The sequence below is a fragment of the Poecilia reticulata genome, chromosome 15, assembly GCF_904066995.2.
Source record: "Poecilia reticulata chromosome 15, P_reticulata-male-v2, whole genome shotgun sequence".
In the NCBI taxonomy this organism is placed as follows: Eukaryota; Metazoa; Chordata; class Actinopteri; order Cyprinodontiformes; family Poeciliidae; genus Poecilia; species Poecilia reticulata.
Window position 1 is genome coordinate 18594323 of NC_088844.1, and position 26177 is coordinate 18620499.

Consider the following 26177-nt stretch of genomic DNA (forward strand, 5'->3'; position numbering starts at 1 on the left):
CCAGTGAGGGACAAAAAAAACTGTTTAAAGAAACACCAAAAAACGTTTTTGCAGTTTTTGGAAACAAATTTGTAGAGGGAAAAGCTCTGGACAGATGAGATCAAAATTAAACTTTTTGGCCACCATGCAAAATGCTGTGTGTACCAGCAGACGGATGACATTAAATATACATCCAAACCTACAGTGGAGTGGTTTAGACTCCAGTCTTCGGAGGCCAGTCTCCTGCAACTTAAGATCTGTTTCTGCTTTGACACTGAATAAAACAATTAGAGGGTAACGCTTTATTTGATGGGATGAGAATAAGACTGACATGACACAGTTATAAATATGACATTACTCCTGTTATGAACATGAAGGAGTCCTCCTGAATGTCTGACTGTTGTCATGCAGTGTCATTGGTAAATAACGACATTTTAATGCAAAGTTGCTTTAATAATTGCATCAAAAATACATTAAAAGTGGCAACTTTGCATTATATGGTAAATAATAACCCTTTAATGCGAAGTTGGCACTTTTAATGGAATTTTTAAAGCAACTTTGCATTAAAAGTGTCATTATTTACCACATGACACTTCATGACAAGAGTTATAAACATTCATAAATACTCCTTCAAGGTCATGACAGGTGTTATGTCATATTTATAACAGTGTCATGTCAGTCTTATGCACACCCCTTCAAATAAAGTGTTACAATAAAGAGCATTAGAACGACTCTGCAGACTTTGACTGGCTTCTGAAGAGATAATTCATCACATGATTCAAGTGAGTCACATCTAACTCACTTGAATCATGAGTTAGATGTAACCAACCTATGAGGACTGGTGGAGACCTTGGGGCTTGGATTAAAGTATTTTCATGTGATAGAATGTTAAAATAGCCCAATCAAAGCCTAGACCTAAATTCAATTGAATCTGTGGCAATACGTGAATATTGATGTTCACAGAGATGCTTTATCCAATACAAATGAAATTAAGTTACTTTCAAAATGCAAAAAAAAGAGTCAGTATGCAAGTACACAAAATAAATTACACCCCAAATTAAAGTATTGACTCTAGGCCTGAAAACAAAAGCACAAAACTAGTTTCCAACTTTTTTTGTAAATAATTTTTGAGAACTCCGTATTAGCGGTTTTATTCCGTAATAAAATAGTTACACTGAAAAGCCATAAAACTTGATTGTACAAAATGCAAATAGAAGTTAAAGGGATGTAATTTGTTCTGCTAGACATTTGAAATCTTGCTTTATGAGCGATCGTGTTTTACAATGGATAGATAGTTGGGCACTATGAATTACGTGCATGTATATACTGACCTGTTTTCAGCTTTCTTGAGCAAATTGTCCCACCTCTCTCCCAAGCATTCAATCTCTTTGGTGATCTTTTCCTTGTCCACAGCCTCTGCCAGTTCTGCAACCTTTCCTCCCTCATTTTTTATGAGCTCCACAGTTGGCTTTCGGTCGTCCAGCAGTCTCTGCAGGAGCTGTCAGTCAGGAACAAAGAGAGTGAGTTATTAAGGGCAATAATTAGGAAACCAGTAAATCCAACAGTTGCAAATTAGAGGTCCATTACACAAAAAGCATTGTGTTAAACACTCATGGTTAACAATGAGTGCCACCGAAGTCAGATGAATGGCAAAGCAAATGTTAGGTGTTTGTTTAAGTGTTGAAGTGCTGAGGCTAAAGCAGAAATCGCTTTGGTGTTTATGGATTTCACACCATGTAATTAACACTTACTTTCTGCTCTTGAATCTGTGCCTTCACCACTTTGAATTCAGCAGAAGGAGGCTTCTGGTTAGCAACAAGCTCTTCTGTATCGGTCAACCAGCTGAGAAGGGACTCCAGAGCATCCTGGAATCTTCCGCAGTGAAGCAAGGCTTCATGCAACTGTGCTGAACGCTCAGCAACCTGCAGACACGTTATAAATATTAACAAGTCACTCAACTTGAGAAGGGCTTAAAATACTGTGAAGGATGTTCTTCTCCAAATATCCACATCATAATCACAAACTAATAAGACCTGAAACTACCTTCTTATTGAGAGTATTCCACTTAGAGTTGACGCCGTCCAGGTCATCCTCAATTTTTTTGGTGCTGGTGCCTTTCGCAGCATTCTGGATGAGGCCCTGCCCAAGTGAGTTGATGTCATGGAGCTGCGTCTGCAATGGATCAATGTCTTCTTTCTGGAAAGCCTAAAGACAAAACGAACAAACAGTGAATGCTCGTTTCAAAATAAAAGCTTTCACACGATATGGGACTTTTTTTTAGGTCATTTTAAAATTATTTTTTCTACACTTCAAAAATGAAATTAGTTGACTTGGAATGAATAAAACAAATTTGTACAAAGCAACAATGTTTCACATATAATTTGGGTCATTATAGGTTGTAAGGGTTAACTCAACTTATTTATAACGGTACATCCTCTAATTTTAAATGCCCTAAAATATCGTTTAATGTTATTACTCTTCTCACTTTAATATTTTCTTACATATCAACCCACATAGACAAAAGTAAAAAATAACTTAAGACTTAAAAAAAAACCCAACAGATTTAACAATTAAACCACAGCTGTGAATGACATCCAGGCTGGACTGCCGGGAAACAATCTCATTCACACATCACGTAATCACATATGTATGAATCCAAGCAGCCAGGAATAAACTTTAAACAGATACATCAATTACCCAAAATGTGTGCTGGGCAAGCTAATAAGAAAGAAACTTAGAAATGAAGAAAAATGCTATTTATAGGCACCTGTGGGGAATATAAACCAAAGGGTTCAAGATCAGGGCATCCAGCAATGGCATTTAGTAAGGCCTCAATCTCCTGCTCCCCTGCATGCTGGAATGTCTGTAAACTTTTAGGGAGACAGGCCTCCAGTGATTGCAGGAATTCCTCCAGCTCCTCCATGTTGTACTTGGACGCCCCTTGCTGTTGCAGCATACATGGATCTGTCGGCTCGGTGCTGCCTGTGGGTGAAGCTACAGAGTTTCCGTAAGCCTCAGGCTGTGTCACCACCACACTAACCAGCTCACAATCATCCTGAGGTGATACATCTTCCAGCAGCTCAGCTGTGCTGAGCTCATCGTAGTCTGTTAAAGCCCTAGAGCGATAGCCACAGGTACCATTTTGCGTTCTGGGACCAGACCCCAGAGATGACCTCCCTGTAGAGTGTTTATGCTCTCCGTTGCTCTGGCTGTCCTTTTCATTAAGCTTTACCACTACGTTTTCTTTCAGTCTTGACTCCTGAATCATGCTGCTGCTGTGGTAAAGAGACTGGTTGTCCCTAACGGGAGTGAAAGGAAAGTCCTCCTGCCCTGAGCTGAGTGAACGCCCTGTTCTCAGATCCCCAGAGGTATGCATTGCCTCGGAGGATGAGAAGCTTCTTGTGCCGGGGCCTGTTCTTTTGTGGGATCTGTGTTTGTATCGGTCCCTCTCAACAGAGGGACTATAAAGGCCCGAGTCCTCTTCAGAAGTAAGCGAGGTTGTCATACTCTGTCCCCTCTTGCCACCAATAGAGCCGGGCCTCTCCCCAGTCCCAGAACACAGGGTCCCGCTGCGGCTCGCAAACTCTCCCAAAGTATTAGGAACGAAAGTCCTCCACGACCTTCGATGATGAGGATGATCCTTCTTCTCTCCTCCATGAAGACGTGACTTAGAGAGCACCGTGTCACCTGTCATGTTCCCATTGAGTTTGAGCCCATCGAAGACCGCTCTCTCATCCAGAATTGCGGGTTTCCTCGTCCGGAGTTCAAACGAGCTAGAAGTGGAGAGACCTCCATTCCCACAGAGGCTGCTCAGGTCCAAGGTGCGATGCGTGTACGGCAAAGTTCCCGCAAAGTGTCTGGAAGAGAGGCTTCCCTTAGATCCAGAGTCTATCTGCTCATTGAGTCGCACGGTGTCGTATATGGATCTCTGGGGAACGTAGCAGTCATCAATGTTCAGGTCCTCCTCCTCCCCCTTCCCAACACAGGACGGGTTTTGTCTGAGGCAATCGGGTCTGCTCAGCGGTTTACCCATTTCCCAGACAATTGTTACTGGTCAAAACTCACAAGAGATTCAGAATGAAATCCTTTGAGGTATACTACACAGTGCTTTAGTGCACACTAAGCAATGACGTCAAAATAAATGAGCAGCACCTGTATACAAACATGTTTGTAATCATCTGAATCAGAAGTCAAGAAATATACTCTCAGCAGTTCCTGTTACATTTTTTAAGTATAATAAAAAAAATGTCTCTATTGAGGTATTCCACATGTAAAAAGTTTTAGAAATACAAACATGTCTAAGCCGATAAAAACATTTAAAGAGCAGTAATGTTACATTTTTACACTCCAAATTAGGAATCAGAGTCCTGCCTTTTTGTAGAGGCACCAATTCCCAAAATATTCCTCAAGGCTTTCGTGAAAACTTATTGTCTGTTCCTCTTGTCCCAAGTGCTCCCTTATTCCTCCAGAATCTTCACAGCATCCAGTTTACCCGAATGAAAAAAGCTTAAAAAATCAAACAAACAATATATCCACAAACAAATCCCGAAAGCTCTGCTTGAAAATACAAGCAGCTCTGAGGGGAGCTGGTACTCCGGGATAAACAAAAAAAAAAGCCTGCCCTTCTTCTCACATCGCTCCCCTTGCACTGACAGACACCCTCCTGGCAGAAGGTTTCATGCCCCGCCCCCGCTCATTATTCAGACAACATCTGCCACAACTCCATTTGTGCTCCGAGCTGCTCCGGCACATGTTGATTGGTGGACATGTGACCCTTTCCCCCCTCATTCTAATTCCCCCTCATTTCTCCTCGGCCCATATGACTTCATTTCTAAGCCATCCTCTGCATCCTGACACAGTCACTCACTTTCCGTCTTTCTTCTTTCAGCGACTGAGAGAATGGGGAGGGGAAGCAGCACGCGCAAGCTTCACGCACACACACACCCACACACACACTACACACCGAACCAGCTCTCACCGATGACATCACAATATGCTGAAACAGATACACGTTTTCCCTTTTTTCTCTCTTTGCCCTGCAGTCGCCGTGGACCCTGTAGATATTCTTAATTACAGTGGAATGCTGAGAGAGGCACAGGACTCAGGTAATTTAACACCAAAAGCTTTGCCAAGTGTGTGATAGGGCTTTTACATCCAGTAACCAATGAAGAAGAATAAAACAAGAGGAAAGAGGAAGAAATAATAGGAATTTGTAGTTGATACCTTTTTGTTTTAAAGAGCTTTTTATATCTTTGATATTCTGACTACATAAAAAACCCCTACTGATATTAACATTATTTAAACACAGTTTCTACACTGAAAACAAGACTTCAGAAAAACATTGGCTTATTTTAACACTTGTAGTCAGCGCCACAATAATTAGAAAACCTCATTGTTTTCCAAGCTGCAAATAAAATCCAAGCAGAAGCACAACTGAATCCTGAAAGTAATCTTCTCTTTCTTTTTGACTTTGAGATTCTAACCGGTGTTTTTTTTTCCTTTTCTTTTTTTTTTTTTTTAAAAGAAAGACATCAGGTTTGTTGCTACATGCAGAAAAGGAATGTTCTCATTATCAGTAAATCAAACATAGCAACATAATATCAACGTAGTTTGCTAGAACTGAGGTGAAAAAGGCTAAAAAAAAAAACAAAAATGTTGCATATTTTATTTTAAAATGGTTTGCTTCTTCATTACTATTTGTGGAAGCATTACAAAAATCTACAGTCCATTTTCATCATGTACTTGCTATTCATTTGCTTTAAAATATAATTTAAATATTTTATGTCATACTAAACTTTGACCAAATATTCATTAGGTTTTTTTTTTAAATCTAATACCTTTTTTTAATCTAATACCTTTACACCTGTAAAGCACTGTGAATTATGTCAGACACATTAAACAGACTTGTATTTAAAATAAGCTAGGGGATAACACAGAGATGTAAAAGAGGCTAGGGTTTTTTAAACCTAATTCTGTGATAGTGACATGGAGATGCCATACAGAGATGTAAGTATGCGCAGAAAACAAAGATTAGAAATCTCTGCTCAGTGGAAAACTCAAAGTAATCACCTTCCAGGAAGGATGATGCATCCCTGCTCTTATACTAACAGGCCTGCAGAGGTTTCAGGTTTCACCTGAAGGAAAATGTGTCATGATCCACAGAGCAGGGTATAATAGATGGTTTCAGTGACACTTTGTTTTTTTCTTTTTATCATCAACATCAGGGACTTAGAGTAGTAAAAAGTATGATTCAGTGGGTACAAATTCTTTTAAAGTTACAAAAGATCCTGATGTAATGTCTGAGCAGCTGAAAAAAGACTTGTACGCCCACACGCAGAAGTGTTGAGTCAGTACAACTGACCTTTACACACATTAAGACATACATAAACCAGGTCTGCTATGCTTTTGAAAAGTTATTAAGTCAAATAAACACACGGAGTGTCTCTCAAAGCTCAACCAAAAATGGTAACAGAAGAATAAAATAAACGCGAATCAAAACTTACTTCTTTATCACTAAAGGCTCCAGTCTGATTGATGAAAACAAAGTTGAATCAGTTTGCTTCCGATGTCCTCTCAAAACTAAATATTACCCACAACAAGCACTTTCCACAAGCAGCTGAGGCATGTATGACCTCTCAACCCCGTGGAGCAGCAGGACAAAGACTGGGTGTGCACCATAACGCCACTGCTGCTTAGCAACACTTTGAATCAATCACTTTTTCTGTGATTGCCAACAAAACCAAAACTCCACTCTAGAGACCGACACTTCCACCCCCACGCTACCCCAGTGATATTTTAATCCAGGCATGTGACATAGAGGATAGTGTGAAGCGAGTCCAGAACACTCCTAGCATAAATTAAAAAAAAACCACAATATTTGACCTACATCATAGAACAGTCACTTACTGTTTACATTATTTTAGAGTAATCTAATTTATTACTGTAAAATGAAGAAGGCTTCCAGACTGTCACCCACATATTTAGGTTAATCCATTGACTGGAGGAATGGAGATGAATTTAGGGGACTCAATATGTTTCATATCTGTCTGCACATGTTGATAATGAATAAACTCCTGACCCCCACATGTACAAAAGTAAAAGCATCTAAGAGTAGCTATTGTACATGACAACTACCATATCAATATAATCAAAATGGTCTCAATCGGTTGATTGTCTCAGCAATATTCTAGCACCCATGAACTTATTTTCATATTTAGTGATGAAACTTGATGTTCACCAAGATTTTCCCACAAATCACTAGCATTCATTCCATTTCAGACCCTTCAAAATATCAACCCAACAGTTACTGATACAGAATCCAGATATTTGTTATAACTGGTCAGAAAATAACTATGTAAATGTTTCGAGGTCAGGACACAGGCTCAGCTGTATTACTGTGTAAAGTGACACCCTGCTGAGAACCACCTGGCTGTGACGGACTGTCCCATTTGCCCTTATCATTGCACATAGACCCCAGTGCTTTTGTGAGCGCCAGCTGCCCTGACTGAACACAGCAGTAGTCCCCAGAGGACCGCTACGTATGCAGAAAAAGTACTTAGGAAAACCTAAGGCCTCTAAAATTCTACTAAAAACCTTGCAAAGCTGACTTCACACCAATTCTAGGGTGGATGACCAATGTAAGAAAACAAAAGTATATTTTCTCTGGAGACAGACCAAAGAAAATTGTAATCGATCCACTGGGTGAGATGTGCTGAAACAGCTATGCGGCAATGATCCGGAACATCGAAGAAAATGGTGCAAAAGTATATTTTCAATAAAACCAAAGTACGGTAATGGAAAAAATACATCCCAATATCTAAAGAAGTCAGGCTGTTTTTCAGAAAGACTTTGTGTACAGAAAAGGGAAATTTCACATATATTAGACTGGTTTTGTATTTAAAAGCAGTTAGATTGAAATATCTACCAAAACATAACCTGTAAATATAAAAGAGAGTGCAACAAACATTATTGCGGTCTAGTTAAAAATAAAACAGTACGCATTCACGGCATACATAGATTGCACTAAAAGTAGAATGAATGCACATGAAAGTTTCAAACATTATGGATTTCAAAGAGCTGGTGCACCAAACCATTGTACAGAGCAGTTTAACTAAACTAAATTATAATACAAATCCAAAAAAGCAAATGCAAATATTTAATTTGGTTTGTAAGAACGCACCTTTACAGCATCCAGCTGTTGGTTGATCACGTCTGTCTCCAGGCTGACCGCCTCCTGGGAAGCCTCCCTGGCCACAGCTCTGAGCAGTTTATCTTCCACGTGATGCACTTTATCATACAGTTCCTCCAGCTTGGCAAGAGTACTTTGCACCTGGACTTCTCTCGCCTTGGATCGGTCCATGAGTTTGCTGCACTGTTTGCTCAAAGCGTCCAGGTCCCGCTTCAGGCCCAACAGGTCCGGCGAAGATTCAGATTCATTCAGCATTTTCTTACAACTGTCTCCAGCGTTTGATGTGTTGGCCATCAGCTCCTGCAGCTTCGCTGCAAAATTCTGAATGCTCTGCTGTTGCTCTTTAAGGGTGGCCAGGTCTAAATCCACTGGAGACATGTTGTCGAGCTCGTCGTCCAGTTCAGTGAAACGGGTAAACATCTCACGAATGCTGTTTTGGAACTGTCCAATACCCTGCAGTTTACTCTCCAGCTCTTGGCATGCTTCCTCCAGTTTTGTGTTCAGATTGCTGTAGTCCTTTTCTACGCTATCGGTCTGGAGCAGGAGATCAGTCACTCCTTCAGCATCAGGGACATCTACTACAAGGTCCTTTGCCAAGGTCTTCATGTGCTCCACTTGGTTCTGCACTGCCTCTAAACTCTTATGTTGGGCTTTTAAGTTTGTAAGGCTTTTGTTGCTGTGTGCCTGAACCCCTTTTGATTGAAATGAATCAACCTGATTCTTAGCTCCTTCGAGTTGACTTTGTGCCTCCTTGTAGGCATCATTAAATTCTTTAACAGTGTGTGAGATTTTCTCCAAGTGTTCTCTTTTGACCTGGAGTCCTTCCACCAATTTGTCTAGTCTTGCACCAATACTGTCTTTCTCCTCTGTTATAGCTTCAGTGTCTGTGTTGGCAACCTCCAGAAGGCTTTCGGCACTTGTGTTGAGCTGCTCCACCAATCCTCTGTGCTTGTCAACGTCCTTCTGGAGAGCTTTAACCTGAGAAATGGAGCCCTCGACGGCAGCGGGGTCCACAGTGAGCGTGATACGACCCTCACTGGCTGCACAGTCCTGAATCCAGGAACTCAGCTTCTCTGCACTCTCCTGAAACTTCTGAGATCTCAGCAGGGCGGCTTTCAATTTGTCAGCCTGCTCTGTGGAGCTTTTCTTCACTGCCTCCCAGTTGGAAGATAAAGTAGTCAGCTGTCCTTGTAGCGCCAGCTTTTCCACACCATCAGTACTCTGCAGCAACGTCTCCCCTTTTCCTCTGATTGCATTGTAAGCTTCTTCGTGTTCCCTGAGAGATGTCTGGTGCTTCGTGTGCTCCTCCAAAGCTTGTTGCAGGACACCCACTTTGGCAGATATGGGCAGAGATGCATACTGGTCCTGGAGCTTCTCGGCCAGCCAAGATTGGAAGTCTTTGGAGGTTTGATGGAACTGCTGAGAGCTTGCGAAGGTCAAGTTCAGCTGCTCAATCCGTTTAGCTGCAAAACAAAAACACATGAGAATTCTAAAACACCTTTTTGATATTTTAAAGCAAACACAGAGATGAACCAGTCAGAGATTGGTGGCAGATTATAGAATCTCCACTTTAAAAAAAAAAAGCTCTGACTGTTTGATATTAATTTTAGCCAATTGCAATATCTGTAGATCTACAAGTGAAGGGTTTCGTAAAAAACAATACTTCTACCAATCCCACCATGAGCATGAATGAGTATGAATGAGCAGGGATCCATAATATGTTTGTGTTAGACACAAGTGTCCCGAGTGCGAGAGAGTAGTTGCTGCATAAACAAACTTTGTATAAACATTTTAAAACACAGAGAAAATTACTTAATTTACATATCAGCAATTTAGAACGCACTATATGGTTAGTTGCTGCTTGTTCCTTGACAAAAAGAAGTACAAGTTGGAAAAAATAAAACTGTTTAAATACTCACTTTCTCTCCAGCAGTATGAATGAACTTTCTCTGTAGAAGATATAGCTCTCTAACATATGTTGTATGTAATCCAACTCACTGAATAGGAAAATAGCTTACATTGATTTATTTCCACTCAGTGACAACTTACACATGAATGGCTTTAGTTAGGGCTTTGATGTGGCGTGTTTTCCAGTGCTGTTTAATGAAATGAGGCTGCTTTGAGTTTTCTCCCGCTGAACACCTTCAATACTGATTGTTGATGTGGTTAGTGTTGTATTTTCTCTTTGGTGTGATACATTCTTTAGATAGAAAAAGATTGTGTATTTGAGATTTCAGTTGGCCTCTTACTGGTAAGAGCCAGTTCATATAAAAATAGTCAAATCGAGTCATTAAGACAATTTTTTTGGTGCGTCTGTACAAAAAAAAAAAAAGAAGAAGAAAAAAGCATTCTGCGATAAAGTTGAAACACCAACCTGCTTTGTCCTCCAGCTGTTTAAATGGCTTGTTGACGCTCTCCAGTTGCCTAACCAGGTCAGCTTTGAGATAGTCTTCAGTCACCAACGCTGAGAGCTCCGTATTGATGGCCTCAGCTTGTTTCAGCTTCTTCCTCTCCTCCCTCAGCTGAGCCGAGATGTTTTGGACGTCTTCCAGCTGCTTCTTCACGGCGTCCGGCTGGGTGCTGCTGCTGTGATGATTGGTCAGCTGATTCTCCAGCTGAGTGGTCGTGTTGCTGAGGCTCCTCAACAGCTCCTGAAACTGCCCCGTCTTCACCACCGCTTGGTCGATGAGGCTGTCCCGCTGGTCCAGCTGTCCAGTGAGGCCCTGCCATTTTTGGGAGATGGAGGCAAGTTTTTCCCTCACCAGTTTTCCACTTGAGGGATCCTGGTTGCCTGCTGAGCTGAGGATGACAGAGGCTGCTTCTTCAAGTCGCTCGTGTTGAGCTTTACGGCTCTTGAACTCATTCTGCAGAATCTGGAGAACACAGATTTTTTTTTTTAATTGTTGAGCTGCTAATTCTTACTGCAATCAATTTTTCTTTTTTTTTTTTTTGCTGCTTTTGCAAACCTGCACTTGTTGCTTCTGCATTTTAAGCATGTTGGGGTCAATAGAGAGAGGTCCAAGAACACCCATCATCAGCTCCTTCTCCGAGAGCCACTGGTTGAGCTGCAGCTCAGTGGTCTGGAAGATTTCTAGATTCTTGTTGGACTCTTCCAGGTTCTGCTTCCTCTCTTCCACCGAGCCACTGATTTCCGTCCATGCAGCATCTATGGGAGAAGCAAAGAAAAACAATGGCACTCTGTATTAGTAAGCACAAACACACCTTTCTGACCTCTGCCACTTTGTTGAACTCCTATTGTGCACGTCTTGGCACCAGAAATGTGTTACTTTTATTTATTTAGAGTAGCATAGAGGACAAACTGAGATCATATCCTATTATGTTAACACACACTGCAGTTTTTAGACAGCAAGCTGACAGTGTAACATAAGGCCCAACATACCTGTGAGAGTGTCAGTGACATAAATAAATACTTTTTAAACACATACCTATTTCTGTAAGCATCTTCTTCCATTTTTCTGCTTCAGGAGAGCTTGGATTAGCTGAGATGAGGCCCTGAAGCCTCTGTCTTAGTTTCTGGAGCTGCTCTTGCTTCTGCTTCATGGCATCTTCAAATGTCTGTGAGAGTTAAATCATTTATAAAATGTTTCCACAAACACCACTTCTTTTCAAAGTAAAAAAAAAAAATAAAAAATTGGCAAAGTCAACATGAATGCTTTGCTTGATGAGCTGAAAAACATCTTTACCTTCTGTGTTTCGAGCTTCGTCTCCACAGAATCCTTCTCAGATGCTGCAGTGTTCCAGGATGATGTCGTCTTTTTCATGTCCTTCAGCCATGTCATCATCTCCTCTGTTCCCTTTTGGGCCTCTTTCACCTCCTGTAGCGCACTACTTAGCTGCTCCACGCGGCTTTTCAGTGTTTCTCCAAGGTTTGTGTATCCCTCACTGACGAACGACATGTTCTGCTGGATTCCCATCAGTTCTGAAGATATCATAAGCAAACCTATAAATCTCACCTCAGCACTTCTTTCTATGACAATCTATCAATAAATGTATCCTCATAGTGAGAGACACTCATCATTGATCAGTTGTATATTTCTGTAAGTTTGGGTTCAATTGTCCATTTAGACGTTCATCTCAACTCATATCTGATAATAAAACCTGGATTCCATCTGAATGACTAAGAGATTTATGTGTGATACATCATCAAGAAATAGAACCAATCCTAGATTTTAAAGTCATAAAGAAAAACAAATGTAGGATTACTACGAGATTAACAAAGTTGCAAAACTGTATCTCAGACATTTAGAGCAGGGATTACATACAACATTAGACATATCAAAGTAAAAAATATATATTTTGGGTTATTGCTGTAACCCAAGATGATCTATTAGACTGTTCTTACAATTTAGAGTTTGATAATGCCCCTCTCCTACCTGTTGCTAAGGATAGCTGGCCAGCTGGATGAAGAATGCAGCTATATTCCTTATTGCCGACAAGAAAGACTAATCCAGATGACTGGAACTGTTACCAGTCCTCCAGACTAATAAACGAGTTAAGATGAGTTTATTATGTTTGTGCTGCAGCATTGAAAAGCAGAACAGCAAAAGATTTGGAAAAATTTGGAATCGAAAGCACTAAAAACCTCTATGCAGCAGGTTTCTGTTTAAATCTATTGACTGAAATCCAAATAACCTTGAATAAAAGTAAGGAGACCATTATAATAGCACTAAGAAGTAGAAAAAAATGTTGCTGTTCTGTTTTGAATAAAACAGAAAAGTATCTATTCTTAGAATGTTGATGTTCAATGAAACAGAGACATTTTTATTCAAAGTTAGCATATGGTGATAGTCCACGCCTACACCGAAGCCACAGCACTTCAACACAGAAATATCACAGTTCACCACAGTTTTCTCCATACTAGCATCCGCTCTTGGTTACCTTTATGGGTTAGGTAGGTATGGCCTGCTGGACCACCACCATTTGTTAGAGCTGATGCAAAGACAAAAGACAAGAGATGAAAAGCAGAACACTGACTACCAGGTTTGTTGATAAAAGTTCTTGCACAGTTAGTCTTACAAAACAACACAAGTCATCCCAAACACCATGCCAGATATGTGATAATTCAGATATGTGAGATGGATCGAGATGCTTACCGGACTTGTTGGGGGTCTTTGTCTTGGCAGGGGACGTGAGCGAAGTGATCAGGCTGCACAGCGCCGACCCTTTACTATTCAGGTCTTTGAGTGCTGAGTCTTTGGTTTTCCATTCATCAAGCAGCTCCTAATAAAAACAATTTATAATTCAAAACATTTAAAAATCAAACCATGATTACTTAAAGTATGCTAAATGAATATGCTGGAACTCTCCTAGCATTGTTTTGTATGATGCATTTTGTGAAGAAGTGTGCTGAAAACAGCCTCTGAACTAGATAACAGTGTTTTACTCCTTGGTCTTCTCTGTGTAAACACTCACTGTTCATCTGTCATTAACTGGCAGAGAAAGCAAGCTGGGGCCGAAGGGAGGTTAGGGAGGACGAGGCTAATATCTGTTAAAAACATTTTTTGTGTAACAGATGTGACGTACCTTGTAATCTGTGACTTCTGTTCCTAAATTTTAGGCGCACTTGGATGAATACAAGTGCTGACGGAAAAAAATAGTTTCTACTATGTGATATTAATTTACATCAGACTTACAGTGACTATCTGCAGGTCTTTCTCCAGTTTTTTCTCACTGCTACTTGGCTGAGTGGCAGGCACTTTGTCATTGGTTTCTTCCAGCCATTTGGTGAGCATGCAGACTGCAGACCTGAACTCTCCCAGCTGATCCTGACAGGACGATAGCTCTTCTTCCCTGCAATAGTAGTAGAGTAACGTGATCCGAGCACGGACGAGCTGCAAAGTGTTCTTTTATTGCACTTACTTTTCGTTCACTGTGTTCTTGAAGGTGCTAAAAATATTTGAGACATTTTCAATCTTGCTCTGAAGTTGAGCTTTGCTTCCATCTGGGCTTATTTCACACAACTCTCTGCACAGAGTCTGCAGCTTCTCCATGTCACTGGCATATTCAGCCATCTCCGCCTTAGTGCTCTACAGGGAAATACAAACGTAAAGTTTAAGTTTCACGTTAAAAACACTGAAAATGTTGCACTAAATAAACATTATGCACACCTGCATTTGCTGAGACAGTTCACCAAAGGTTTTTCCAGGTCCGTCTGTTTCATGCAGTTCTTGTGACCGCTTCGTGACAAACTGCTGGACCTTATCGGTGACTTTTTCAAACTCTTCCACCTTTTCTTTCAGCTGCTCCAGTTGGGAAACTTTCTGCTTATGCCTGTCACACGCATCAGAAAAGCGCTGCGAGAGAGCGTCCATCTTTGACTGCAGGAGCTCAGCAGTGGAGGGATCGGCCGTTTCCACAAACTTCTTGACTTTGGCTTTGATGGCTGAGATGCTGCTCTGGCGACTCGCTATGTCCTGCTCTAATGCCTGATACAAGTTTATTTCATAGTTAAAGGGACTGCAGACAGATGTGATGTGAAAGAAAAGCTATCAATGAGTAGGTGGTAAAAAAAAACAAAAAACTTACTGCTTCTCTACTGAGCATGTCCCCGAGAGACGTAGAATCCAAAGGTATTTTATCTTCCTCCTTCACACTTGCCTCCACTCCCTCCATCCACCCAATCATCTCATCCAAGCCATCCTGCACACTCATAGATCGGGTCAGGGTGATTTGAAGTTTCTCGTTTCGGTCACTCACAGATTTGGAAAGGTTGTCGTAGCGCTCCACAATGTCTTCTGCAAAATGGAGACAAAGCAGCTCGTTTGTTGTGCTTCAAACTGACCTCATAATTTCCTCTTTCCCGACTTTAGCCCTCAGTTGCTAATCTTGTTGATGTAAAACGTCATTGTCACCAATTTGTTGGTGATTTGTTTGTGCTGCATCATTTGTTGTTGTAGCTGTGTTAGTGGAATGTTTTTTTTTTTTCTGTTGTTGTACTATATGCAGCCTGAAACATAAAAATTAACTTTCTCCCTTTTGGCTGCAACAGACAAAAGATTGGGTTTTCATGCAGACAAATCCGGCTTTGCTTACCGACTGTCTCCTGTATCTCATCCGGGTTGCTCAGGAGGTTTCCTTCTGATGTCACTAATGACTCGGCTGTTTTACGCAACATGTCGACGGCCGTCTGGTGTCCCATCGTCTGACCCTGTAAAGCCTGCGGATTAGTAGAGAACAAATCAGGAAAAACTCAATTCTCAACCTCACATTTATATTTTTACTTGTGCAATGGGAAAAGAAAACAACTGATTGAAAAGGTTAAATCCTTTATAGCCTTATAGAACAAATAGCCATAAAAATTGTTTTTCTCAATCTTCCCCATTACATCGATTTAGAATTTTTTTTGTCATAATTGATTCCATAGATTAAGATCTATTTTATGTTGATGTATTAATTTATCAACATAAAAGATGTTTTCTGTAAACATATCTGCATCTCTGACAGATATGTTTCAATAAGGATACACATGACATTGAAAAATAACAGCTCATTCTAGGCATATGAATTAAAATAACCTTTCTGCTTTGACAGGAAAACGTTAAGGCTTCCAGTATTTTTGAGATGGCTAATATTTCAATCTCCAAGTCGTAAGCTCATTCCTTGGCTTACAGCCGCCTCTTATCACAGCATATCTATGCAATAATTCACCATCTCCCTGTAGAGAAATGTTGAAGTCGACTGCAGTGAAAAGCTTTCACACAGCCTTTGTCAGCCTGTTCTTGTTTCCTTTTTGCAGGAGTATCCAAGCTACAAATAACCAGAGTGAAAACTATTTACATGTGTGAATACACTGAGCCAGAAATAGCTCTGTTGTATTTTAGATGGTGGAAACACTGTATAAGGTAAGACAGAGCTATTCTGCAGTCACTTTAAAAGCCAGTTAATGCTTTCAGATGAACATGTTATTTCTAAATAAAAATCTACTCAGAACTGGATTTATAACAGAAATGCATTTTGCTTTGATGAAAATTATAAATACAGGCAACTTGAAGCTCTGGATAAAGTAAACTTAGGCCAAACTTTAAAAAACAAACACACACACACACAAAAATTAAGAGTGTTAGTAACATTTTAAAGAATGAAAACCCTTTTAGAAAAAAAATTTAACTTGAAAAGAGAGTTAAATTGTTAAACCCTTGCCTTGGTCTCCTCCAGCTGTTTCTGCAGTGTTTGTGGGTCAGCTGCAATGGCATCTGACTGCTGCTTTCTCGCCTCTTCCTCTGAGTTGTTGAGCCACTTTAGTAGACCCGTACTTGAGTCATCGTACTTTTTGTACTTGTCAACCACTTCCCTGAGGTTGTTGCCAAGCAGGTTGCACTAAAATGAGGTGGATACATCCAAAAATTGACTACAAAGGATCACATGAAACTAGAACTGTGTTCTAGTTTCAATCAAATGAGAAATAGTCATTGACCATTAAAAAGCATTATAAAGAACTGCTACCATCCAGTGGCAGTTTTAAGCAACTGCAACCAACAGATCTGCGATCAACCATAAAAACGAAATACCTGAGAATGCAGCGTTTTGTACCGACTGGCTGCTGAATCCAGTTTATCCTTGACAGCCGTGCAGGTCCCTGAAGTGTCCACGTGCAGTAAAGCGTTCTTAGACGCAACATCAGCCAATCCGCAGGTTTTAGCCACATCCAACACCTTCTGTCCTGACATCGTGATGAAGCGAAGGTCTCCCTTGTGCGAAATGACATCCTCCGAGAACATTTTCTGTTTCTGAAGTTTATCACTCAGGATGTTAAGGGAGCCTTCAGGAGCTCCCAGCGATTCAATCTCTCCTTCTGCCTGCTTCAACCAGTCTTCAAACTCTTCACAGTCATCCTCAAACTTCTTCACCTCCTCCTGGACTGACTGCACCTGCTTCATCTGCTGTTCAGCCTGAGTCAGTGAGGCCTCGTAGCGCTCCTTCAGGTCTTGGATGTTTCTCTGCAGCCTCTCCTTCTCCTCAGGAGACAACATATTGGCTTGTTTGTCGAGTAAGGCCTGAGCGGACCGTGTGGCCATGATCAGATCCTGTTGCTGGGACAGAATTTCCTGATGGTGGGCCTGTGGAAAACAGAAGTATTATCACAGCGATAATTCATGCATTCATATTCAGTTTCTTGCCTTAAAGGCAGGGAGTACCTTCAAATCAACAATTTGTAGAGTTTTCTTTTGCTACAATTACAGCTGTGAGTCTCTTGCACAGTACAAAGTCAGTTTTCCAGATCTACTATCTCTCACTCAATGTTGGTCTCAATTAATAAAGAAAATTTAACTCCATGTTACAAACTTTAAGCATCACTTCTTATACATTTTGTCATCTTAACATTGTCCCCATTCTGCCAACTTGGTAACTTCCGAGGGCAACTGGTTGCACTGGATTTTATTTTGGGGTATTCAAGGAAACGGCTCAATATTAATGCTGCCACAATTTTCATATTTGTCAGTACAATGCCAATAAAATTTGCAAAACACTGCAAGTCTTTTAAAGTCTTTTTCTAAGCTTTGTCATTTTATTTGACACTTTAAATGAACAGTTTGTAATATAACCATTTTAGAACTCATTGTGATTTCATCTACAACTGCAATTCATTACTTCTTGAAAGTTGTCCATTTTATAAAAAGTGAGGTAAAGACCTGGCTATACGCTTAATATTCAATCTAAAACGTCTAAAGTGTGTATACAACATGAAGTAGACTGGGAAGTATTACAAGCATAACATTTTTAGAATAAACAAGCTGTACCTTGACCCGGTCGTACTGTTTATCAAGGTCCAGGGATGCAGCGTTCTCTTTGGAGTCACTGCCAAAATCCTTTTCAGAAGTCTGCAAAGCATTTCCATTGGCATCGTCATCCTCTATCAGTCCTTTGGCCGAAGTCTCCTCTGGCAAGTTCCCGTTCTCTTTACTTATATGGTCCGTCTGATTCAGACTCCTCATGTTTTCATTCCCAATGTTGGATATCCAGTCCAGAAGACCTTCAATTTTGCTTTTACTCTCTTCAAGCCGTTCAACAGCTGCTGCCTGCTTAAACAGACCACACATTAGCAATGTTGATTTCCTGTGCTATAAATTCAGATTTTTTGTTTTATTTCAGACAGCAGACGTGGAAGGAACTTGAACCTTTTCGCTTTCCTGTTTTATGGCTGTCGTTACAACTTTTTCCAAATCCTTCCGGGACTCCTCCGCTCGCTCGTTCATAAGCTCAGCTTTGCTTTTGGCCTCCTCCAACTTTCTCTCGATTTTCGCAATCTTGTCAGGTGTCAGCTTGCTGCGGTTTTCCTCCAGAAACTTCTTAGTGCTGATGATCACTTCATTTAAAGCGCTGGCATTCGTCAACACGTCTTTCTGCAGAGCCTTGATCGTAACAATAACTTACTTTCAGACTGATCTGTAACTTTAGTCATTTCATATTTGATGTGAGGCAGATGAAACAACATCAAACCTGATGCTCATGCTGGTACTGTTGAAGATCAGTGACGCTCTCGGCATTATCAGCCTGCTGCTGATGACCAATCAGTCGGTTTTCAGTCAGAGTGAGATTATCACACACTTCCTCTAGCTTTTCGGTGAACTCCTTGTGCTTCTCCAGTAAAGTCTTCACAAAAAAGAAAAACATGAAAGGTGATATCATCACTTAAAACCTTCAGAGGTAAATTTTCTATAAAACATAATCGTCAAACAAACTTGGAACAAGAAGAAGAAACCTTTTGAAACACTCAGGCTTAACATGCAAAGAGTAACCTAAATCCAGTATGCTGTAAACATGCTGTTTCAGATTTGCCATTTGGTCTTTTGTGATGCCACTAAGGTCAAGAAGACATTTCTCTATGCGTGTGCATGTGTGTGGGTGTCAAAGGTTTGGTGTGTGTAAAAAAAAATTCCCAATGATGCATTTTGTCAACTGGGGTCTTGAGATCTGTGGAATATAAGCAGCACAGATGTTAGTCAGAGGCAGTGGTGAACACCAACGCATGCAAACATTATCAAAACATACAGGCTTTCATAGAAGAATCAATCAGCTCCAAATTCAGAAACAAACACTGTTAAAGGTAAGAACAATGCAAAAATGGAAATCAGCAAACAAAAGCAAATGAATGTAAAAGACCAAGTTGTAATTTAAACTAAAGTTTACATTGAGTACCAAAAAATGTACGAAACAACCAGAGTATGGTGGGGGTATGTTTTCCTTTTTTTTAAGGGACGTCTCATTTTATCATTCATTAAATAAGCTTGAGACTGACATTAAAGACAATTGTACGTGATGCTCAGCTTTAGCTTAAATTTTGTATCTGGTGTTTCAAAAGCAAAATAAAAGTAAACTGGACGGTGGAACTGAAGTGAGGGTGAAGGCAACTTTTAGCCAGTTGTATATCTTTGACATTCAGCTTTTGTTATTAGCCAGTTCAAAAGATTATTTTTAGCTTGTAGCTTGTGTCTTAGGTCAAAGTTGTGTTTTTCTGATGTTTTTACAATGGCACTCAGGTTTTATGCATCTCTTTGTCTATGCTCTTTTGTGCTTTTGATTTTTTTTTTCCCCAAAGTTAATGCCCTTTGGATTTTTTCTAAAGTAATCATAACCTTGGTATAAAAATAAAACAACAAAAAGTTTTTACAAGCAATTAGGGGCAATAATTACACAGATGCATGCACATATTAAAAACCAGAAGAACAAAAAAGAGCCAGAATGTAGTGACTTGCCTTAATAGTTTTACACAACTGTACTGTAAGATTTTGCTTGAGGCATAAAAGTTGGCATATGGACTTTTATATGCACATTAGAAATGTGCATATAAATAATAGCTGTAATATCTGTATTATCTGTAATAATAATAACAGAAAAGTATTATTTGTATTCTTTATTTTATTACTTTCTCAATCAGATTTTCACTCTGTTTTTACTACTGAAAAAAAATCTGAAATATCTTTTGCCATAATTGATGAAAGATGTTCAACAAGTACTTATTCTGTAAATTAAAATGTGTCATTTATTTGCTTAAAGATATTTCTCAATATATTCCACAGAGTGTTTTAACGTTGATACAAATCACTACATTCTGTGTCTATTAAATGTTGCAGTGTTCTCTTTACTTCTTTTTCTAATTGCTGGTTCCTAAGGCAGGCCTCGTCCTGCTTTTCTTTCTCTTTAGCGTCCAGCAGGGTGTCTAAGGCGCTCCTCTGTGTAGCAAGCTTGTCTGTCTGCTCCCTGAACGCTCGCTGTGTGCTGGTGAGGAACTTAAGGAGGTAACTGCTCTGAGCTGGGCTAAGAAACTGAGTATTCTCGGAAATGAAGCACTGGATATCAAATGTAATATCTTCAATTTTGAGTCTGGTTTCTTTTGAAAGAAGACTCTTTGTGTCCTGGAAGTGGAAAAAAAACAACAGATTAAGGTGTTTTTTTTTCCAATTTTGGCTAATGTATTGATGCATCTTTGTTACTAGATTACAAAGGTACCATGTTTAGCTGACTTATATGCTTCAACGTGTTTACATCACATGAAGTCAAATCCACATCCCACATCTCAGAGTTATTTTGAAGCATGTCTGTCACGTTAAGAAGATCGCCGAGATGTTTCTGGTATGTTGACTCCAACTGTGACTGAAATATAGAGTTAAAATGGTTATATGCTTGGTTAGCTGTTGCCTAACTTTGTTTTTTTAATCGTTTCCTTTCTTAACACGGACCTTCTCTGCTTCCATGACTTGAAGCAAAGAACTTTGCCTTTCTGCAGACATTTGGGAGACAGCAGTAAAATCTGACTGCAAGTGCAGATATGTGGAGGCCAAATCTTGGTGAATTTGTTTGGGAATTTGGTCGTCGTCAGCAGAGTTTAAGAGATGTTTAGCTTTCTCCAAATCCATTCTTAGGACACTGCCCAGTTTAGAAACCTCAGCTTCTAAAGACTAGAAGAAAAACGGTTCATGTCAACAAACCAATAAACAGCATTAGCTTTTTATATAAAAAAAATCTATGAAAATTGATATCAATATTAGATCATTCTAATATTGAAAGTTGGTACTTCCCGTGTTTTTTTTGTTTTTTTTTGCCTGACCTGACATTCCTCTAGCTGGATCTGCAGTCCTTCCATGTTGTGAAATGGGGGCGCCTGCATCAAAAGGTCTTTCTTTACATCTTCTACAACATCAGCATGATCTTGCAGTCTGCCAACACATTCCAGGTAATCTTGAATGGAGAACAACTGTGGAAAATAAGAAAGTGTAAGAGCAACTTCACGCCATATTCTTTTACCTTAATTTTATCACATTACAAAATTTAATCTAAATGTATTCCACAAGGATTTTATGTGATGTGATTTTGTGTGTGGCAAAAACAAAGCAGGGCATAGTTGTCTATATAAGCAATACACATCTTTCCAATGTTTTTGTGCAAAGCATATTCTAAGAGTGACGGATATTTATAATCAGCATCCCTTACGCTGATGCACATCTGCAGAATGTTGTGGAGGTACTTTTCTGCAGCAGCAAAGCTGGTCAGATTTAATAAGAAGGCATCAAATATATAAATGCAGTCATGGAACATAAACTTCTTAAAAGCTGTGAATGTTTTGAAAGTGAGGCAGAGATCCATTTTTTCCAGCAGAGCCCTGATCCCAAACATGCAGCCAGAGCTTGAATAACTTACTTAGATCAAAGCAAAGTAGCTCAATTAAAGTCCAGACCCTAATCCAAATGAGAATATTCTGGCAGACCTGAAAACTGCTGTTGATAAACACAAATCCAGTTTTGACTAAGATTGAGTTAGGCGAGAACATTCCGTCTCTGGATGAAGAGTGACTTTAATTGCAACTGCAGCTTTAACAAAACACGTATAATTTGGCCTATCACATAAAATCTCAAAACAATCCGTAAAAGATTGTAGGTGAACAAAAAAACAAACTCTACCTCAGTTTTGACCTCTTCAACCTTGTAGACATCCGAGCTGTCGGACCCCCAAGTGGACGGTCGGCAAGCCCCTTCAGCAGGATCCCAGATGCCTGGATCTTTTGCAGAATCTTCATCCTCTCCCTCAGAGCTCTCCTCCTTGATGCTCTCCAACGTGCGCAGCCATTCCTCCCGAGTGTCTCCACCCAGAGCGCTGCTCAGGCTTTCCACCATTTCTTGAAGCACTGAAAAGTCTTGGCTCAAAGAGACCGTCTTAAAAAGCTGCAGGAGCTGCAGCTGGATATTCGAAGGATTGTCCTGTTCTTTGATTTCACAGGCCTCATCTTCCTCACATGTCAGTTCTGAGCTTCTGGTGTCGCTGCTGTTTTGATTCAGCATATCCATGAGAAGGTCTGAGGCACTGTTCTCATTTATTCCCTGAAAAATATCTTTTTCTATAGGTTGTAGATTGTCTTCAGTTTGTTGGGTTTCATCCTGTTCATCTACTAAAACCTTTACGGCTTTATAAAACGTGGACTGAACTGAGCAGCAAACAGAGGATGTAACGCCGCCGTTGGGCAGATCAGCAGCTCTCTCCGATTGACGATCAGATCCCAATCCTTCCGTTTCAGGTTGCCTCAAGTGAATGTTTGAGGTTTCACATGTTTGATTCAAACAGGACACATTTACATTATTATTGACTTTTTCCTGCTTTGATACCGAAATCTCCACAGTCTTGCTGGAGATCACAAAAGTGTCATCGTGCTGCTTCTCTGGAGAAAGCCGCTTCTGGTTTGTTTTAATGTTAATTTCATTTCCACAATTGCCGTTTGGCTCTAATGAATGCTTGATAGTCTTTGATGGATCTTCCACATCACATTCATGACTGGAAGGAGGGGTGTCTGATTGCTGTGCAGGTGTGTCAGAAAGAGAAGCGCGCACTCCCTGAGAGATTTGACTACAAACAGGTTGATATTCAGTCCTTACATCTCCTGTTAAATGAAGCACATCTGGCTGAGGTGATGCACATGTGCCTGCTGCTCCTGCACGATTCATTTCACTGATACCATTATCTGCTGAAGCCAAAATAAATGCACCTTCAACTAAATTCCAAGAGGGCAAATGGTGAAGACTCTGAGCTGGCTCACTGTTTAAATATGAGCGCGCAATGTTTGTGTCGCGTTCTGTTTCTAAACAGAAATCACTGCACAATGATGCAGTTGTCCCTAATTCACTCTCACTGACAGCATGAGATTCTGTTTGGAAGTCATTCCCTTCAATGGGAAGCTCATCAATGGGCTGGCTCTTAGATTTATCAGAGCAACATGGGACTGATGCTGCATGCTGAGGCTGGCTTTGTGAGTCAGTGCTCATGCCACTTATATTCGACAAGTCTGACTCCGTCACAGGAGCAGCATACTCTTCGACAAAACCGCGGACATCAGCTCCGCCTGTCAGCTGCCCGTCGAGTGAAACCTGTGAGTCACAGTCTTTAGCCGTCAAAGGCAGAGTGTCTGTAAGAAAAACAACGTCTCCAGAAACAGGGATCAAAGAGGAAGGTGAGATCACCTCGGACTCCTCACCACAGTGTGCTTGATTACTCATTATTCCTGCATTTCCTTCTTTATCAGTATCCTCAGTGTCTTTATTGTCTTCCTCATTTGGTAAATCAAGCGCCATGACAGCCGCTCCCCTCGTCATCTGCAGCTGCACGTTTTCAGCTCCGTACATCTGACTCCAACTCACAGCATGACCCTCGAAGGTGTCAGAATTGACATTTTCTCCAGAGAAAGAGCAGGATTTTAGCTTCATGGCAACTGGCTCAGTTTCACCTAATCCAAATTTCAATGCATTGAGGTAAGTAATAGTGCAATCAGATTTCACTATTACTCTCTCCTGTTCTGTCTGACAAATGTCTATTTGTTCCAGGTCTAACGTGTCTTCATCGAGTCCTAGCGCACCGATTTCTTCGTCTGACTGGATGGTATTTAGCTCTGGTACAGCCTCTACAGCCATAAAGTTCTTTAGAGAGCCCAAGGGGTCAGTAAAATTACCCTCTTCCTCCACTTGGTCAATATGAACCCGAAGGGTACAGTTTTTCTCACCTTCAATCATATTAGAAGAGCATAACAAGTAAGACTGGCTTATATCAGCATTTGTTGATTTTCTGTATAGTGACTCTGCATTGCAATTTGGCAGAGCCTCTTGATCAAACTTTATCGCAGATTCATAATTAAATGTTGAATCAGCATTTTTACTCTTTGCAGAGTATGACGTCGGAGGCAATGGTGTCTCTAGAGAAGCTGTGTCATCAAGGCTGTTACTGTCAGCGTTCCCGGGGCCACACTGGAAACGTTGTGTGGCCCGTTTGAAATGAGCAGTAGTTTCTCTGTTTACGTTAGGTTCAATGCCATTAACCTGTACGAGTTCATACGTAAAATCTTGTTTCAGAGGTTGAACATCAGTGACAATTTTTTCTTTGCAAGTCACCGCTTTATTATCCTGACAGACTAAATTATTCAGCTCTGATTCATGTTGAGAGTTTTCATCAGGGGTGGTTGGGCAATTGATATCATAAATAAAATCAAAATGATTCTGTGGGTTTTCCGTTACTTGCTCCGTTTCCTCATTTATGAGCAACATTTGTACATCTGCCTGTTCCGAATCATAACTGGGGTTAAAAGTAAAGCGAGTAAAATTTTGAAGAAAAGTTTGACACTGACTGTCAAGAATCAAAATCCTCTGGGCTGATCTGAGATCGATGTAGCTGTTCATCATCAAGTAAGAGATGAACAGCTGCTCTGCCTCCGATGGAGAGGGAGAGGTCGGATCTGGAACAGCTGCAGAACGATGCCGTCCATCCACTGAAAGTATTTTATACATGAGCCACGACGAATAGGTCTCATGAAGGTGCTCAAAGTCAGGCAGCGAGTCAGGAATTTCAACAGATCTCACCATATCTGCTGTGCAGCTGTCAATCAGACCCTCTTTGGCAGCAGAGTTGATTTCTATTATCTCTGAGCTCCCTGGAATGTAAATGGCAGCTATTTTTCCTCGACTACTGAGCAGTGTGCTGGTGAACTCACTGGTGGTGATTTGATGGTCACGCAGCATTGAGTTCAATGTGATTTCCCCAGTAGGGGGCAGCACAAGTCCCATAAACTGCTGCTGGTGTCCCAACACTATGAGGGTGCTGCTGGAGCTCATCAAATCACACTGAACTGCTATGTCCACCCTCACATCGTCATTGTTGTGAACATTCCCAGAGCAATCATCGCACCCCAATGTGGTCACCTGATCACTTGATCCTGATTCACCCTCGGACCTCAGCGGGTTAATTTTCCTCCCCGAGGGAGGCGGTTCATTTTTACCGAGGCACCCAAGAACGAGGCCTTGAACTTCGTTGAGCTTAAGCTCCTCTTCAGGCTCACAGAAAGACAAACCATCAGAAATTCTCATAACTTTCTGCCTTTCCAGAATTTTTAAATAAGTAGAGGCAGGAATCAACCCACACTGGAACGCCCTCTCTACCATCAGCATGTCTCCTGTGTAGGATGCATCCAATCCGTCGTCAATCTGATTTATCTTTATTATCCTCATGCACAGATCCCGACTGGTAGAAGCCTCCCTAGCTGCTGCTACATCACTCAGAGACACAGAGGAAATGTGTGAACTTTGTATGCACTTGCTTGATTCATACTGGGGGGAATGTTGCAGTGCTGATGTGTGGATGTGATTGCTTTGGACACTATCATCCCAGTCCAGTTGGATATGAGGCTCAGAGGAACAGAGGCTGCAGTCTGCGAGCGTGTCCGGGAGAGTGGCAGAAACAAAGTGATCAAACACTCCTCTTGTGGTTCCGGCCCTGAATGACTTTAAATCCTGTAAAAAGAACAGAAACACAGCCAGTAACTCCACTAGCCTTGACTTCCACATACAATGCCTTGGAAAAGTATTAATACTCCTTTGAATCTTTCACATTTTGTCTCACTACAACCACAAACCTTGGGGGTATTTTTATGTGATAAATCAATACAACCATGAAGAGGAAGTAAAGGTTGCATTATTGCATTGAAGATTGTGGTTATATCACAAGATGTGACACATTTTAAGGG

The 26177-nt window shown here is 40.7% G+C and overlaps 1 protein-coding gene across 1 annotated transcript in view; it reads right to left on the reverse strand.

Moving 5' to 3' along the window:
* Positions 1–26177, reverse strand: part of dst (dystonin) — a 113010-nt gene that overhangs the window by 25727 nt on the left and 61106 nt on the right. Inside the window, exons 39-61 of the mRNA XM_081616123.1 lie at positions 22084–25944; positions 21234–21380; positions 20272–20541; positions 18626–18778; positions 18304–18537; positions 17926–18204; positions 16696–17244; positions 16328–16504; positions 15221–15344; positions 14714–14922; positions 14296–14613; positions 14048–14214; positions 13822–13978; positions 13282–13408; positions 13067–13117; positions 11872–12107; positions 11614–11743; positions 11134–11333; positions 10542–11040; positions 8159–9630; positions 2023–2184; positions 1731–1901; positions 1311–1477 (exon numbers count right to left, since the gene is read on the reverse strand). Coding sequence (XP_081472249.1) covers positions 1311–1477; positions 1731–1901; positions 2023–2184; positions 8159–9630; positions 10542–11040; positions 11134–11333; positions 11614–11743; positions 11872–12107; positions 13067–13117; positions 13282–13408; positions 13822–13978; positions 14048–14214; positions 14296–14613; positions 14714–14922; positions 15221–15344; positions 16328–16504; positions 16696–17244; positions 17926–18204; positions 18304–18537; positions 18626–18778; positions 20272–20541; positions 21234–21380; positions 22084–25944 — 9860 coding nt within the window. The remainder of the gene's footprint in view (positions 1–1310; positions 1478–1730; positions 1902–2022; positions 2185–8158; positions 9631–10541; positions 11041–11133; positions 11334–11613; positions 11744–11871; positions 12108–13066; positions 13118–13281; positions 13409–13821; positions 13979–14047; positions 14215–14295; positions 14614–14713; positions 14923–15220; positions 15345–16327; positions 16505–16695; positions 17245–17925; positions 18205–18303; positions 18538–18625; positions 18779–20271; positions 20542–21233; positions 21381–22083; positions 25945–26177) is intronic.